Genomic DNA, 16,201 nt, shown 5'->3' with positions numbered 1-16,201 from the left:
AAAAGGGATCTTATTTAGTTGGGTAAAATCATCAAACATTTTCAGAACAAACAATCTGCTGTCAAATAGCCATGGCCTCCCATACATCACCTTCTGTTTGTCAGCATGGGTAGCAAAAATTACCATAAACATATTGGGTCCTACATCCTGGAATATCACCACCCACAAGGAGAATGTAGGAAAGACTCGTAAACTCTACCACTGCTCTCTATAGAGAAGCCGAGAGGAGACTCCTTGCGTTGTTAGATTATCTTATCATCATAGATTATTCGTCTTCCATGGGAAGTTGACCATGCGGTCTACTGCCACTGCCACTTGCAATTACAACACTTCAAGGTTAACATCTGAATCTTAAAAAGCTTACAATTGAATATATTGGTAAATCTCATGTTAAAAAATTAATTAAAAATTAAATGTCAATTTTTAATTAACTGACATTGTTATAATATCAACGATAGCTAAATAAATACTAACGCATATTATGTGACAATTATTTTATTAATTTTCTAATGGATGATTGACGAATATATTTAATTGTAAATTTCTTGAAGTTGATATATTAATTTTGCAAAATTTAAAAATTGAAATACAAGTTGCAAAATCATCAAAACTCAAGTATTAGTTTAACAATTAATGCTTAAAAATATTATTTAAAATAAAAATAAAAACACAATGCACAAGAGCACACCAAGACAATTGTCTAGATCTCATAGAGGCTGCACTACCTGGATGACCCAAGTTCACCAGGCGCTACAGTCTAGGTTGTGTGACCTGGACTACATCCCAGGTGGCACAACTTGGACCCAACCCAAGTGTTGCTGCCTAGGGGTGTACAAGAAACAATCACACTAGCCACCGGAGCACGGAACCGATAAAGAATCGGTCGACGAGCGAGAGGATTTGAGGAAAAATCGATATCGACGGTTCGGCAACCCTAAACTCTAAGCTTTCTACTCTCACTCGACAATGAACGTAGTATCCCTCCTCCGTCACAGAGAGGCCGAAGGCAGACCGAAGAATCGAATCGCGCCGCGTCGAGACTGATGATATCAGTTTTCTCTCCCCAATCGACTGATTTTGACCGATGCTAAGCTCTCATGGCAGACGTCGGTGAAAACCCATTTTGCCCAAAAACAGCGTCGAATGAGTCAGTTTTCACCCCTACTATTGCCTCGATGAGGCAGCTCAGGATCCTTCCTGTCCAGGCAAATTTGATGTTTTAAATAGAACAAACATAAATCATTTACTTGAAGCACAAGTTCCTCTAAATGGCTGTGATATATATTCTTCTTTTTTATTGGGTTAAGGTGTATTTCATAGTTCTATAAATAGTAGTAAAATGATTTTAATTAAGATATTTTATTAGATTTGGAAAAATAAAAGATAACAAGTTGAATAATAATAATATAAAGAGAAAAATGTGTTTAAATATAATTTTTGTTTTGAAATTTGAAAAAGTTATATTGATTTTTGTGTTTTATTTTGAAAGTTTGTAAAGTTGTAATGATTAGATGAAAAAGTTAAAAATTAAAAAGTATTTCGTGTTTGAGTGATATTTGAGATAAAAATTAAGAATTTCTCATTTCATTTATCCCAAATGATTTGACACATGACAGATTGTCTCCTTCCTTTTTCGATTTTGTTTGCTTTATTTGAATTTTGGGTGTGGTCCATGTTTAGAACATTCTCTACTGTTTATATATTATAAATGAAATGTAAATTAGTTGATGAAATGCTCAAAAAAGGAGTTTCATCCGATTACGTAAGAAAAATACAAATAGATGTAGTAACTCGTTAAGAGTATTGATATTGACTTAGCCAAATGCTAGTCTAACTCTTTATTTAGCTAATGTGCTATAAATTGGACAACATTAAATTATTCAACTTAAAGCCATTCAGCCCATGAATCACAATAATGCTATCCCAATCTACAAATATGATTGACTACTATACGAAGGTTATATGATTATTAATTAACATATAATTGATAAAACTGTAAAATATAACAAAAGTAGATAAGATTAAAAATAATAAATTATTAATATTTTATTATTATAGAAAGAATAGATGGATAATCTAACGTGAAAATGTGTTTTGAATGAAATAGATAAAAATAAAAAATGTGATATTAGTGATTTTTGGAATTGTTAATCCAGTGAGATGCTCGAAATATAGAGTGAACTATTCATCTATCTAAAAATTCTTTATTCATTGTTTCTATCAATTTCTCTACCTCTCTTTTTTTTTTTTTTTTTTGTGTTTCCAACTTTTTTTTTTCTGCTATTTTTCTTTTACTATTTCCCGCTACAGTGGCATCCTACATTATTGTTCAGGAAGTCAAGTGTGTGAAAGAATTTCCTAATGAAAAAAGCTAAACGTAACCGGCTCATGCAACCGGTGGGTAAACGCCAACTCATCTTAATGAAACGGTGTGTTTCATTTATGAGAAACTGGAACCGAACGAAGCAAATGAGGGAGGTGGGACTTAGAGTTTGTAAAAACTCACTGTTTTGACTGAAACGAATTCGATCCTTCTCCCTTCTCCCTTCTCGTTGCGTCCCCTTCTCCCTAACCCTAATACCATCAACATCCCTACCATCAACATCCCTCCCTTCCTGAAACCAGCGATGGAGAACGTCACGAAATGGAAGGAAGAACACACACGAAGGGGATGAAAGCGATTTCAATTTTCGCAACTGGTAATGCCCATCGACATCCCTCCCTTACTAATTGCTTCTCTGTTAATGCCCATCTCCCTAATCTCTGTAAGTGGTAGGAACCCAAAGGAAAAGAATAAAGAAATAAATAAAACACTAGCCTCTACTCCAAAGAAATTACTTAGTACCCAGAATCAATCACAGAAAAAAAAAAAAAAAAAAAAAAAAGTTTACACATTTTCTTGGCAACCAAACAAAGTCATCAACTGGAAAAAGAAAAGCAAAAGTTTGGGTTAAACCTTTCGAACACTGCGGGACGACGACGACGCAGAGAGCTGCCCAAAGATTCTCTTTAGCAGTGAGGAAATGGAGCTTGAGATTGGTAGATTCAGTTTTCTGTGCGTGTGAAATGAAAACCGTCTGTAGTAGTAACGAAACAGAGCTTGAGAGTAAACGAGATTGGTTGATTCAGTGAGGAAACGGAGCTTGAAAGCAAACGAGATTGGTAGATTTAATGAGGAAATGGAGCTTTTTCGCAAACAAGAATGGAAGATGTGTGAAATGAAAATATGAAATCTTCCCTCCAATTTCGTCTTCTTTTTTTTTTTAATATATTGGCTAACGCATAATTCCGGTTAGCCAACGGTTGTAACCCGACGGTTGTATGTAGCACTAGTGACAATCATGTAATACGAATAACATACAAGATTAACTTGAAAATAAATAATTTTTTAATAATAAATTAACTCTTTTTCAAAATAATTATGCAGTCTCACACATTCAACAACTGTTAACATTATTATTATGTTGAATGCTCTTTATTGGGTGCGGTCTGCCCAACACGTCCACGGGATATCTTATTACCTTAAAGTGCTACTAGGATGCCACCCTGGTGCAGTAAACGTTGGGCGTGCTCTAGATAAAATTTACTTTTTTAATTATTTTTTTATTCATATTTCTTTTAACACTTTTAAAAAATATATAAAATATATATATATATATATCAATATCCTAATAGTCATTTGTAAGCAAAAAAATTTTAAAAAAAAATTAAATGCATAAACAGTAAAAATAAAGGGACATAATAACATTATTCTATTATGAAAACGAGACACGTCACCCTCCATCGTTATCACGGAGAACTGGTCCATTACAACCCAAGCCAAAAACAAAATACAAGTCTCGACTTTGCAATCCCAAGCAGCAAAGAGCGGTAATATTTCACAAACTGGACTACATCCACACACGCACGCATGCAACAAAAGGAAGAGCATTATGCAGATCATCAATTAGCCCCTCCAGTTGTCTTTCCGTCGGCGTATCTCCTGGAGAGCTTCAACAGGAGACCGACAACCAACCCTCGCCTGTAAAATAGCCAACGTCTATATAAGTTAAATGGCGCAAGGTCATACCAAAAGCATTCCATTGGCAGTTACATGGTTGCCGAATACCAAATAAAAAATAGCATAATAAGTGCAACATATCTTTTTTTTTTTATGAATTTCCATCTCTTCAATATGTGGATACAACGCCACCGTAGACAATATTAAAGCATTGACATTGATTTATCTATATGCAAATATAAACACATTTGCATAATTAGACCATTAAATTGTCTACATTGGATTATGCATATGGAAATATTTCCATAGCCATGAACAGTGTCAATACATCTATGAAGATGCACTATTCATTTCTCAAATGTTATTTTATTAATTTTCTCTCTCCTCTCACTCTCTCTCACAATCCTTTCCTCTTCTCCCTCCCTCAACAACACAACAGAACCTTCACCTTCATTTTATTATTATAATATATTATATTTTTTATCATTTTATTATATTTTTAATATAATATATAAAAAAATTATATATTTTTATTATTATATTTGTATTATTAATGCCAAATGTATGTAGTGAATGCTAATTGCAAAAGAGAGTAAACCTGGACTTCTGGTTGATCAACCCTCATGAATGGATTCGTTTCTATTTCTTCCTCAATGGTTGAGGGAACGGTGGGGAGGCCTGCTTGCCGCTGATGCTGAGCCCATGTTATCTTTTGTTGTATCTTCACATTATCTGGTTCAACTGTCAGAGCAAACTGCAAGTTTTTCACTGTGTACTGGAGAAAATACACGACAGAAACATTAAATTCCAGACAGAAAACTCCGATAAGAAACAATTTTATTTTTCTAATCAGTAACTTAGGAGCTTTGAAGATAGGGAGCGCACTTTAGATGAACTTAGAAATATCGACACTTTATTTCTTTGGTTTTCTGCTATTGCACTCAATGGAACTGCACTTTAGATGAACTTGGAAATCTCTTCACACTTTATTTCTTTGGTTTTCTGCTATTGCACTCAATGGAACTACAGTTCATGAGTTTCTTGTATCGTTTTCTGGTACCTAGAATATAACTAGGTGTTTTATTTTGTATCCTCCCTGAGTAATTGGACAACGCCTATTTTATTTGTTTTAACATGATTTATCTTACCTATAAAAACAATTAGTAACTATGATAAGAAATATGAGTAACAAAGGAGTAAGTTCTGTCAAATCCGATTGTAACATAATTAATTTCCATAAATGTGATCAAGGACATACTCCTATTGTTTTAAGGTTTCTCCACCCCGCCCAATGGATGTTTTTAGCCACTAATTCATATAAATTTAGGAAGACTTTTGGGTCAAACGTATAATTGTTCCCTAGGTTTTGCTCAATTTAAAGAAGCCATACGATTTCAAGCACTCATTTAGGTACTTGAATCCTCGATCATTTTTCAAAAGTCATTCCGGCCAATCTTCGCGTATAACTCTAATAGGGTGCCAATTAAGCACCAATATAATTGTGACGTGTCCTCATCATGTCAACTCTACCTTACATGTAAAATATTGATGACAACGATATTGCACTCATGGAGCTGTGTCAACATGGTTAATAACACGTCACAATGAAAATGGACAGATTGAACATTTTGAATCAAAATGAAATTTTCAAGTACCTATTACATATTTAAGCCACGGCCTAATTATGTATTGAACCTGAGAAGTTTTATGGCTGGTTTGGATTCAGAGATGAGATGAAAGCTGAAAAAAATATTGTCAGAATATTATTTTTTAATATTATTATTGTTTTGAAATTTAAAAAAGATGAATTGAGATTTGAAAAAGTTGAATTGTTTATTATATTTTGTGTAGAAATTTGAAAAAGTTGTAATGATGAGATGAGATAAAACACTTTCCGAATCCAAACGGGACCTTATAATTCAGCAGGAAGTTTTTTAAGGCTGAAAATTCACATTTCATATTGAGGATTCTTTAATTGAAAGGGTAAATGTTCAAGACGGTAGGAAAAATTTGGATATCAGCAGAGTACAATTCATGGTGTTTTGCAGTAACTGAAGCCCTTCAATGGGCTGGTAACACCAGTTGAACCATGAAGTGTTCTATGGAAGACTGGCTTCTGATGATTTAGGGAGCCATTGGTGTGGATGTGAGAAAAACCGTTTTTTTTTTATTAACTGGATGAGAGAAAAACCGTTCCAATGCCTACTTGGCCAATGCCTACTTTTCTCATCAATAGAGTTCTCCTTCACTAATAAAAAACCATTCCAAAGAAGATTTGTACTTTTTGGGGAATTGTGCGCAATGGCTGGACAGAGTTCTAGAAACTAACGCAACATGACCAGATGAAATAGCAAAACAGGTTGGTTCTTAAAGGTCACCCAGAATAAGTTTCAGCTTTTCTCAGCCCAACATTTTTTCCCCATTACACACACCCCATGTGTATGCCTAGTGGGATAGAAACTAACCAGGGATTGTTGATAGCAATAATGTCAAATGCAACAGTAGAAATCTGAAAACACAATGTACAAACAACTCTTAACTCTTGGCTACAAATAATTGGATTAATTAAATAAATTTTAATTAATCCAGTTCCAAGAACAAACAGTGTTGATGAAAGCCATAGGCACACTTCAGCACAAACGCCATATAGAGACTAGGTGCAACACGCAATCGCACGCCCGATGGAAGTGTGCATTTATAAAAATGATCTATAGTAACTAAAAAATATAAAATACACTCAAAAAAAAGTTCAAAAAGCAAGACTAATATGTTTAGCCTATTAACTCAATTACATAAAATTTAAACATAGCATTTTATATAATTTTCTTGTGCTTTACTAAATATAAGCTTGTCTGGCATGTATAAACCATACCAAAAAGGCCATAACCACAACAACTCACGACATTAGGTATTGACTTCTATGCTAACATAAGTAATCAAATACAACCCATCTAGGAAGCCAACTTGGACCATCATATCCGGTTCAAAGCATATAAACCATATATGCAACAAGCGACACAGGTACGGGTACCGTGGTATGTAAATGATCTTCAATATCAACAAATACTTAAGAATATTTGCTTATATAATTTTCTAGGTCTTGAATTAATATTTAATATTTTTCTTCAAAAATGTTGCAAAAGCACATTTTGTTACCTTTAAGCTCACACAAAAGCACTTTTTGTAAATGTGCTTTGCTTTTGGTATGCAAATCGCTTCAGCCTTGGCACTTTGTGCCTAAACGAGCTTTTTTTTTTTTTTTTTTTTTTTGATAAGTAAACGCAAAATAGATAAGATTTGGGAAGTCTGTCAGACAACCGTGCGACCATCGCAGCTATTCGGAAGAGTAGCTGAGAACGATCCTCTACTGATCCAACGGTCTGAGGACCGCGAATCTGTTATTCACGCTCTGATCGCACGGTCATGGCTCATCAACCAGACTTGGATTCCTTGTCTCCTTAGAACTCAAGGAAACAGATGTACAACCTATAGAAAAGATCCTGTTCAAGTAAGGTCGTGTGCTTAAACGCACTTATACTAACATTGAGATCAATCCAAAGAAAGGACATCAAAACTCTCATACCTCGTGGCCACAATACACTCTAGTTGGTTTGGGCAATGAAACCAGTGTCACACATAGTGATTGATACATCTGCTCTGCTGTTCCCTCAAAAAATTTCCCACAACCAGCAATAAACTGCAATAAACGAGTGATAATTATTGGTAACCTAAATACCATATAATTATAATCGAAAGACATAACTTTTGGTTATAAACAAAACGAGACATTGTTACTGACCAGAAATTTGCCAGGAAGACATAATTTAGGAATTAACACTTCAAATCTCATTTGCACAGATATGATATCCACGTCATAGTGCAAGAAAATAATTTTTTTAAGAAAATAATTCATGTAGCCTTGCCCAGAATATTTGCTATCCAGGACATCCCCACTCAATATCTCTCTCTCTACCCCCTCTCCTCTGGAAAAATGAAGGATCACAATTGTCCACTATCTTTGAGAAAATTTTCTGTTGCGAGTTCAAATATACTGCAAAGATAAATCATCAATATTGTTTCCCCTCATTTTTCTTACCCTGGCCTCTCCAATCAAAAGAAAATTGTTGATCCCGATTCGACATTAGAAGTATATTGATTTCTATCCAATAAACAAATACTTTTGTCTATAAATACCGCATAGTTGATTCCATTCAGAAATGTATTTTCTTCCCTATGAGTTTTGAGTCTCAATAAGAATGCTAGTTCTTAATACTCATATGTTATGATATGAATATACCACGCTAACGTGTATGGATGGTGAAATTCCATTGATATAGAGCCAATTCCAACAGACTTATTGAAGGGTCCCAATACCAGAACAGGAAATAAAAAAAGGTTTTCGTCGAATCATATGACACCTATTGAAAACTGATTACACATACACACACACACACACAAAAAAATCTCCAATCAACTTACCAATGTGTCTCCAGTGAAAACAGCTAGGTCTTCTTCCTCTTTGCTGGTCAGGTAATAACTAATATGACCTTTGGTGTGACTGATGAAAGAGCCCAAAGACAGACAAAGTCAAAAAGAATAAAGAAGCTGGGCATGAATGCATAAAAACATAAACACAAGATTCCTTCTTTTTTTTCAAAAAAAAAACATCAAGAAGAAATGATAATACTTTATTTTTTAAGAAAGACAGTTTTATTAATACGAATGAAATAAGTGAAGCCCAAGTACACCGAGTATATAAAGAAGTGATAATACGTAGATAAGAATCTGCTGCGTCCATCCTTATATGGTGGCAAGGCATCATACAGGCAGCATTACCTCTAGGTTCAAGTGTTTCTTTTGCCAAGTTTAGATACTCACGCATATAATACAAATTAAAACAAAGGAAACTCTTATCTGAAAGGAAGATAAAAAAAACATCTTATAATAAGCCAAGTTAATCCAAAACTCAATATCCAAAAGATTTTGAGAGACAACATACTGTTTTCTCAACAAATGTTGAAGCGGTACAGAGAAGTGGTTCCACAAACATAAATGTTATGATAAGTGTCAACCATTTAGAGGAAAGCACATGAGCACATGGCTGCACATTTGGAAAGACTCGAGTACTGGCTTGATTATAGGAAACAGAAACTTATTCCTTATGTTACAACTTAAGTCTATAAATAGAGGCCTTCATTTGTACTTGAGAGATAGAATTCAATACAGAAAAAATACAAGAGAGAAACAGAGAGAACAATCTGTGTAAGCCTCCAAGAAGTGTGAGGATGTATGAGAGAGTGTTCTTGTAATCTCAAGATTGTATTTTAATAATCAATAAAGGAAAGTCTCTTGACTGTTGCTGCTGTGGATGTAGTCACTAGGATCGAACCACGTAAACTCTTTTGTGTTCTTTACAATGCTGCTATGTGTTGTTTCAAGTTCTTTATAATTTCTTTTACAATTCTTGGCATCTGAGTTGGAGGCATTAACCACAGCAAGCAAATCAGAGTTTTAACAAGTGGTATCAAGAGCTTAGGTTCAGATGGGAAATGCCAAGTTCGATGTAGAGAAGTTCAATGGAAAAAATGATTTTGGGTTATGGAGGATCAAGATGACAGCTCTTCTAGCTCAGCAGGGCCTTCAGGATGCACTTCTTGGTGAAAAGAACATGAGTTCTTTGCCTGAAAAAATAAAAACTGAGATCTTGCAGAAGGCCCACAGCACTCTAATTCTTTCCCTTGGTGACAAAGTCTTGAGAGAGGTTGCCAAGGAAGAGACAGCAGCAGGGGTTTGGCTAAAGTTAGAAAGCCTCTATATGACCAAATCCTTGGCAAATCAACTCCATAAGAAGACCAAGCTTTACACCTTTAAAATGACCCAGGTATGTCTATGGAAGAACGTCTTGATGAGTTTAACAAGATCATCTTGGATCTTGCAAACATAAACATTAAAATTGATGATGAGGATCAAGCTATTCTGTTATTAAGTTCTTTAGACACCTCATATGCAAATCTTAAAGAGACTATAATGTATGGTAGAGAAAGCTTGACCTTAGATGAAGTGCAGTCTATTTTGCACTCAAGAGAAATGCAAAACAAAACTGACACAAAAACAGAAACTGGGGAAGGTTTGACAGTGAGAGGTAGAGCAGAAAAACAAAGATACAAGGGAAGGAATAACAAATCAAGATCAAAATCAAAAGAGAAACAACTCAAGTGTTTTGTATGCCACAAAGAGGGGCACTTTAAAAGAGACTGCCCTGAGAGGAAACAAAATCTTGGAAACAAATCTAAGGGAGAAAGAAATACTGTTGTTGTATTAGATGGATATGACAGTGCTGAAGTGTTGAATGTCTCTGAAGTAGATTCTGGCAAAGAATGGATTTTAGACTCAGGGTGTTCATTTCACATGTGCCCCTCGAAACCATGGTTTGAGACTTTCACTGAAGTAGATGGAGGTAGGTGATCCTTGGTAATAACAAGACCTGCAAGATTCTAGGAATAGGGTCAGTCAGATTGAAGCTACATGATGGTATGGAAAGGCTACTGAAGGAAGTAAGGTACATACCAGAGTTAAAGAGAAATTTAATTTCTCTTGGGATGCTTGACCAATCTGGTTGCTCTTTCAAGTCAGAATCAGGAGTATTAAAGGTGACAAGGGGATCTTTAATAATAATGAAAGGCATCATAAAAAATGGCCTCTATACACTGATAGGAAAAACAATATGTGGTGAGGCATCATCTGTTCATATGAAAATGGATGACATGGCAGTGTTGTGGCATAAGAGACTGGGGCATGTCAATGAAAGGGGTCTTCAAGAACTTCAAAAGCAAGGCCTATTAGGTGAGAAAAAATTGGGAGAACTACCATTTTGTGAAGACTGCATACTTGGAAAATCCACAAGGCCCAGTTTCACCCAGTTTCAAGCCTGCAGTCCATCACACCAAATATGTTCTGGACTATATTCATTCAGACTTGTGGGGACTTGCAAGGGTTAGTTCTCATGGTGGAGGAAACTATATTTTATCCATCATAGATGACTACTCGAGAAAGGTATGGATTTATATCCTTAAAAACAAAGGTGATACTTTTGCTAAGTTCAAGGAATGGAAAACTTTAGTTGAAAACCAGGTGGGAAGGAAGGTGAAGAAACTCAGAACTAATAATGGACTAGAGTTCTTATCAAATGAGTTTAACACCTTTTGTCAAAGGGAGGGGCTGGCTAGGCACAAGACAGTGAAAGAAACCCCTCAACAAAATGGTCTAGCTAAAAAAATGAACAGGACCATTTTGGTGAGGGTAAGGTGCCTGCTATCAAACTCAAATCTGCCAAAATCATTTTGGGCAGAAGCTGCTGCTACAGCAGTATATTTGATAAACAGAAGTCCCCCATCAGCAATTGATTTCAAGACCCCTCAAGAAATGTGGTCAGGAAAACCCTCAAAGTATGACTACTTGAGAGTGTTTGGCTGTGTTGCCTATGTTCATTCAAGAACAGACAAGCTTGAACCTTGAGCACTCAAGTGCATCTTTGTGGGGTATCTAGAAAGGGTCAAAGGCTACAAATTGTGGGTTGATGAACCTGGGAAACATAAGTGTATGATTAGTAGGGATGCGACTTTCAATGAACAACAAATGGCTCGAGTACAAAAGGAAACAACTGAAATAGCACAAAACCTTGTCTCTGATAGTATGCAACTTGAGGTGGAGCAAGGGGAAACCACACCAGTTCAACAGGATGATCAAGTTGGAAAAATTGAGGAATCAAGCTCAGATGACAGACATCAAGGTGGAGTAAACTCTTATAACCTGGTAAGAGATAGGCAAAAGAGAGTTGTCAAGCCACCTCAGAGATATGGGTATGCTGAGTTGCATTTGCTTTGACAGTTGCTGAAGAGGTGGTAGATTTAGATCCAAGATCTTATCAAGAAGCCATGGGTAGCAAGGAGGCAAATAAATGGTTACTTGCAATGCAAGAGGAAATGGAGTCTCTGAACAAAAATAAAACATGGGTATTAGTTACTAAACTAGAGAAACAAAAATTGATAGGATCTAAGTGGATTTATAAGAGAAAAGAAGGTATTCCAGGGGTTGAGGGTCCAAGGTATAAAGCAAGATTGGTAGCCAAGGGGTTTACACAGAGAGAAGGGATTGATTACAATGAAATCTTTTCTCCAGTGGTCAAACACACCTCCATAAGGCTACTACTTGCTTACACTGCCTATGAAGACTTGCACTTGGAACAATTGGATGTAAAAACAGCCTTCTTACATGGAGACCTCGATGAGGTCATATACATGCAGCCCCCAGAAGGGTATTCGAATGAGATCAACAGCAATCAAGTGTGTTTACTCAAGAAATCCTTATATGGACTTAAACAGTCCCCTAGGCAATGGTACAAAATGTTGGATTCACACATAGTTGAAAATGGGTTCAAGAGAAGTGGATATAACAGCTGTGTATTACAAGAAAGTTGGGGAAATATTAGTATATCTACTGCTGTATGTAGATGACATGCTAATTGCATGTAAAGACTCCAATCTGATTGAACAAGTCAAGTGCTTACTGAAGTCAGAATTTGAAATGAAACAACTAGGGCCTGCCAAGAGAATCTTGGGAATGGAAATAGTAAGAGACAGAAAGAAAAGGCTACTCTACTTATCACAAAAGACTTATATTTCAAAGATTCTTAAAAGGTTTGGCATGGATCATTTAAAATCTGTAAGCACTCCCATGGGGCAACACTCAAAACTGTTAGTCACACAAGCTCCTCAAACAGATGAAGAAATAGAGTTTATGCATAAAATACCTTATGCTATCATGGTGGGAAGTGTAATGTACTCTATGGTCTGCTCTACACCTAACCTGACCTATGCTGTTAGCATAGTCAGCAGATTCATGAGCAACCCTGGAAAACCCCATTGGCATGCTATCAAGTGGGTGTTTCAGTATTTATCTGGTACAGCTTGTTTGGGACTGAAGTTTGGTGGAAACTCACAAAAAGGAAGTGAAATAAAAGGCTTAGTGGACTATGATTATGCTGGAAACATAGACACCAGAAAATCTTTAACTAGTTTTGTGTTTACAACTTTTGGAGGAGCCGTCAATTGGAAGGCAAATTTGCAACCAGTTGTTGCCTTATCGACAACTGAGGCTTGATACATTGCCATGACTGAGGCAATCGAGGCGGCTATATGGTTGAAAGGTATATCTAATGAGTAGGCATGTTTGAAGGGAATATCACAGTCTACTGTGATAATCAGAGCACCATTCGCCTTGCTAAAAACCAGGTATATCATGAAAGGTCAAAGCATATAGACATTAGGCTACATTTTGTGAGGGACATCATTTCAGCGGGAGAGATTGGGGTAGAAAAGATCCCAATAGAAGAAAATCCATCTGACATGATGACTAAGTCACTACCAACAGTCATTGTCTGAACTTGATCAATATGGGAAATTACCAAGCCACTTAGAGGGGATCTGCAACAACAGTCAAAGAGGGGAAAAGGCAGCTTGGAAGTTCTAAATGATTTCCAAGGTGGAGATTGTTATGATAAGTGTCAACCATTTAGAGGAAAGCACATGAGCACATGGTTGCACATGTGGAAAGACTCGAGTACTGGCTTGATTATAGGAAACAGAAACTTATTCCTTCTGCTACAACTTAAGTCTATAAATAGAGGCCTTCATTTGTACTTGAGAGATAGAATTCAATACAGAAAAAATACAAGAGAGAAACAGAGAGAACAATTTGTGTAAGGCTCCAAGAAGTGTGAGGATGTTTGAAAGAGTTTTCTTGTAATCTCAAGATTGTATTTTAATAATCAATAAAGCAAAGTCTCTTGACTGTTGCTGCCGTGGATGTAGATCACTAGGATCGAACCACGTAAACTCTTTTGTGTTCTTTACATTCCTGCTATGTGTTGTTTCAAGTTCTTTATAATTTCTTTTACAATTCTTGGCATCTGAATTGGAGGCATTAACCACAGCAAGCAAATCAGACTTTTAACAATAAAGAATGTCGATTCTTGCATACAAAGTGAATGGCATCAATGATAAATTTATAAAATGTGTTAAGTAGAACTGAATTAAGCTTGGAAGAGCAAATTCCTTTTTTCAATAACTAAATCATGATTAGCAAGCTGAAAGCGGAAATACAGTTTATCCAATGTGGGTATGTCATAAAATCAAAAACTTCAATACAAGTTATTTGTAAAGGAAAACCTCCTAGTGGTCAGGGTTCAATTTGTCTTTCCTAAAACCAGCCACAACATGTCACTTCATGAATCGATTCTCATGAAAAAATTAGTGAGAGAATTAGAAAATATGTAAAATAACAGGGCATCTGGTTGGTTAGGAAGAATTTATAACTTAATGACTCATAAGAAAGTCAGGTGCTACGAGCTAAAGTTTAGATAGATTTTAATTTCTGTCCTGTTTTCTTTCTTTTTATTTTATCGGTAATTTCTGTCCTGTTTTCTTAGAATAGAGAAGTCGCTAATTGGCTGAATATACGAACTAGAAAAGTGGAACTCGATTCCACCCCAAACATAGTCCATTACAAAATGAATAAACAATTGGTCAAGGGCGAAGGAAAGCCGAGCGGGGGAAAAGCAGAACAACCGTACCAAGGTGTGTGTAGACAGAGTATATTTGTATGAGCCCCAAGGACGAGCTTATCACCGTTTTCCACTTGATCGGTGCAACCCTTCACATTATCGAGCGAACCACCATAGACCTTAATCCCAGGTACCAGCTGCTTTATCTTATCATTTCCACCAGCGTGATCCCTATTAGAATACCGGCGTTAAATTGAAAACTAAAAACTATAACAAAGGCAACGAATATTCAGCGGTCTATATTTGGCAAAGATAGAAAGCGTAAATCAGACTGAACAAAATCGTGATGGAATATCCGGGTGTATCCAGGGGGTGAGTGTTTCTGTGACACCTGTTCTCTAAGGGGGAGAAGAGTGGTGAATCTGTGATACCAGTGATGGTGGGTGGTGAGAACGAGCTTGAGAAGGACGCCATGTTGTTTAGCAGCTTCTACAACCTTCTCGGCCTCCACAGGATCCACTGCTGCGGCTTCTTTCGAGCTCTCATCGACGATGCTGCAAGTGCAAACCCTAAGTCCAACAACACGAGGCTAAAGAGGAAGTAAAAAATATTGTGGAGAATCGGAGATCTATCATCGTTCGTTTTAATTCGGCAGCAACGTTTAATGAACCATCAAAACAAAAATAGTCACATATCGAAGACAGTTTTTGAAAAATTGAAGCACAAAAACGAGTCTAGATTACAGACAGGTAGGAGTAGTTATCCTCCAAGCACGGAACCGAGTAAACCTTCATCTGAATATCGCCTGCTTCTGGCTTGTCCTCTTCTTCGATGTTGCTTCTGGGATCGTCCACCCAAACACCTGAAACAAAATATTTGAAAGTCTTGGGTTGTTCTATAAACAACCGGCCCAGCCCAACCGTAGTCATATTTGCATCATTTTTTCAATAAAAAATAAAGGTTAACCGCAAAATCAGATTTTTTCCAACGGAATGATATGTCACGCAGCAGAGAATTAAAAGCTGGCGTGCTTACAATTTTTTTATTTTTTTCGAATATCTCGTCATTTCTTTATGAGTAAATATATTCTATCAAAGTTAGTTACCATAATATCCTATTGGGGCAGTATGGTCTCGTGGTAACAAGCATACAACGTTCCTGTAGATTCCTTAACCCGTTGGGCTCATTACACGGGCCATTTACTTTATATCATTGGCCGTCTAATAGAGATTTAAATGAATATCCAATTATCTTGTAAATTCTAGCCACTTTGGCATAGCGAGAATTCAAAGATTATGAAACGTTCTGGCATGTCGTGTCATTCATTGTGATTGGTCGTTTGTGCTTTTGTGTCAAAAGGGGTTGCAACGGCCTCATGTTTGCCCTCAGTCTCATCACCAGATCGTGGAATGTGTTCGTGGTGATCATGTTGTCAGACTACCGTATTTTTCTTGGGGCATTTCAATCGTCGTATCCCTGATTATAAATAGCCCCCTCCTTTTCATTGTTACCACTTTCACTTTCACGTATTCCTCTTCCTTATTGTCTGCCTTCTTTGTCGAAACTCATTTTATTTTTTCCACAGTCCCTAATTTGGCTATATGGCTTGTTAGAGTTCTTCTTGCCATTCTTCTCGTGGC

The 16,201-nt window shown here is 36.4% G+C and overlaps 1 protein-coding gene, 1 long non-coding RNA gene and 1 other non-coding gene across 4 annotated transcripts; 1 reads left to right on the top strand and 2 right to left on the bottom strand.

Moving 5' to 3' along the window:
- Nucleotides 1-3,735: 3,735 nt before the first annotated feature.
- LOC121266314 (hydroxyacylglutathione hydrolase cytoplasmic) lies at nt 3,736-15,456 on the bottom strand. Of its 2 annotated transcripts, none has more exons than XM_041170103.1 (7): nt 15,309-15,456; nt 14,993-15,130; nt 14,631-14,792; nt 8,480-8,558; nt 7,584-7,697; nt 4,599-4,775; nt 3,736-4,021 (listed from the first exon to the last, which is right to left on the bottom strand). In XM_041170103.1, the coding sequence occupies exons 1-7, from the start codon at nt 15,353-15,355 to the stop codon at nt 3,947-3,949; spliced, it is 792 nt and encodes a 263-aa protein (XP_041026037.1). In that variant the 5' UTR covers nt 15,356-15,456; the 3' UTR covers nt 3,736-3,946. The 2 variants fall into 2 exon arrangements, with proteins under 2 accessions (XP_041026037.1, XP_041026046.1); XM_041170112.1 differs by having other exon boundaries at nt 14,993-15,115.
- LOC121243608 lies at nt 7,304-7,518 on the bottom strand. The gene has a single exon (XR_005936196.1). It is a non-coding gene; the product is annotated as a small nucleolar RNA U3 (small nucleolar RNA).
- On the top strand, nt 8,568-15,247 carry LOC121266327. The gene is made up of 2 exons (XR_005940779.1): nt 8,568-9,054; nt 14,020-15,247. It is a non-coding gene; the product is annotated as an uncharacterized LOC121266327 (long non-coding RNA).
- Nucleotides 15,457-16,201: the final 745 nt, after the last annotated feature.

The sequence above is a fragment of the Juglans microcarpa x Juglans regia genome, chromosome 1D (assembly GCF_004785595.1).
Source record: "Juglans microcarpa x Juglans regia isolate MS1-56 chromosome 1D, Jm3101_v1.0, whole genome shotgun sequence".
NCBI lineage: Eukaryota > Viridiplantae > Streptophyta > Magnoliopsida > Fagales > Juglandaceae > Juglans > Juglans microcarpa x Juglans regia.
The sequence above is the reverse complement of the archived record's forward strand: the minus strand, read 5'-3'. Positions and strand labels throughout refer to the sequence as shown.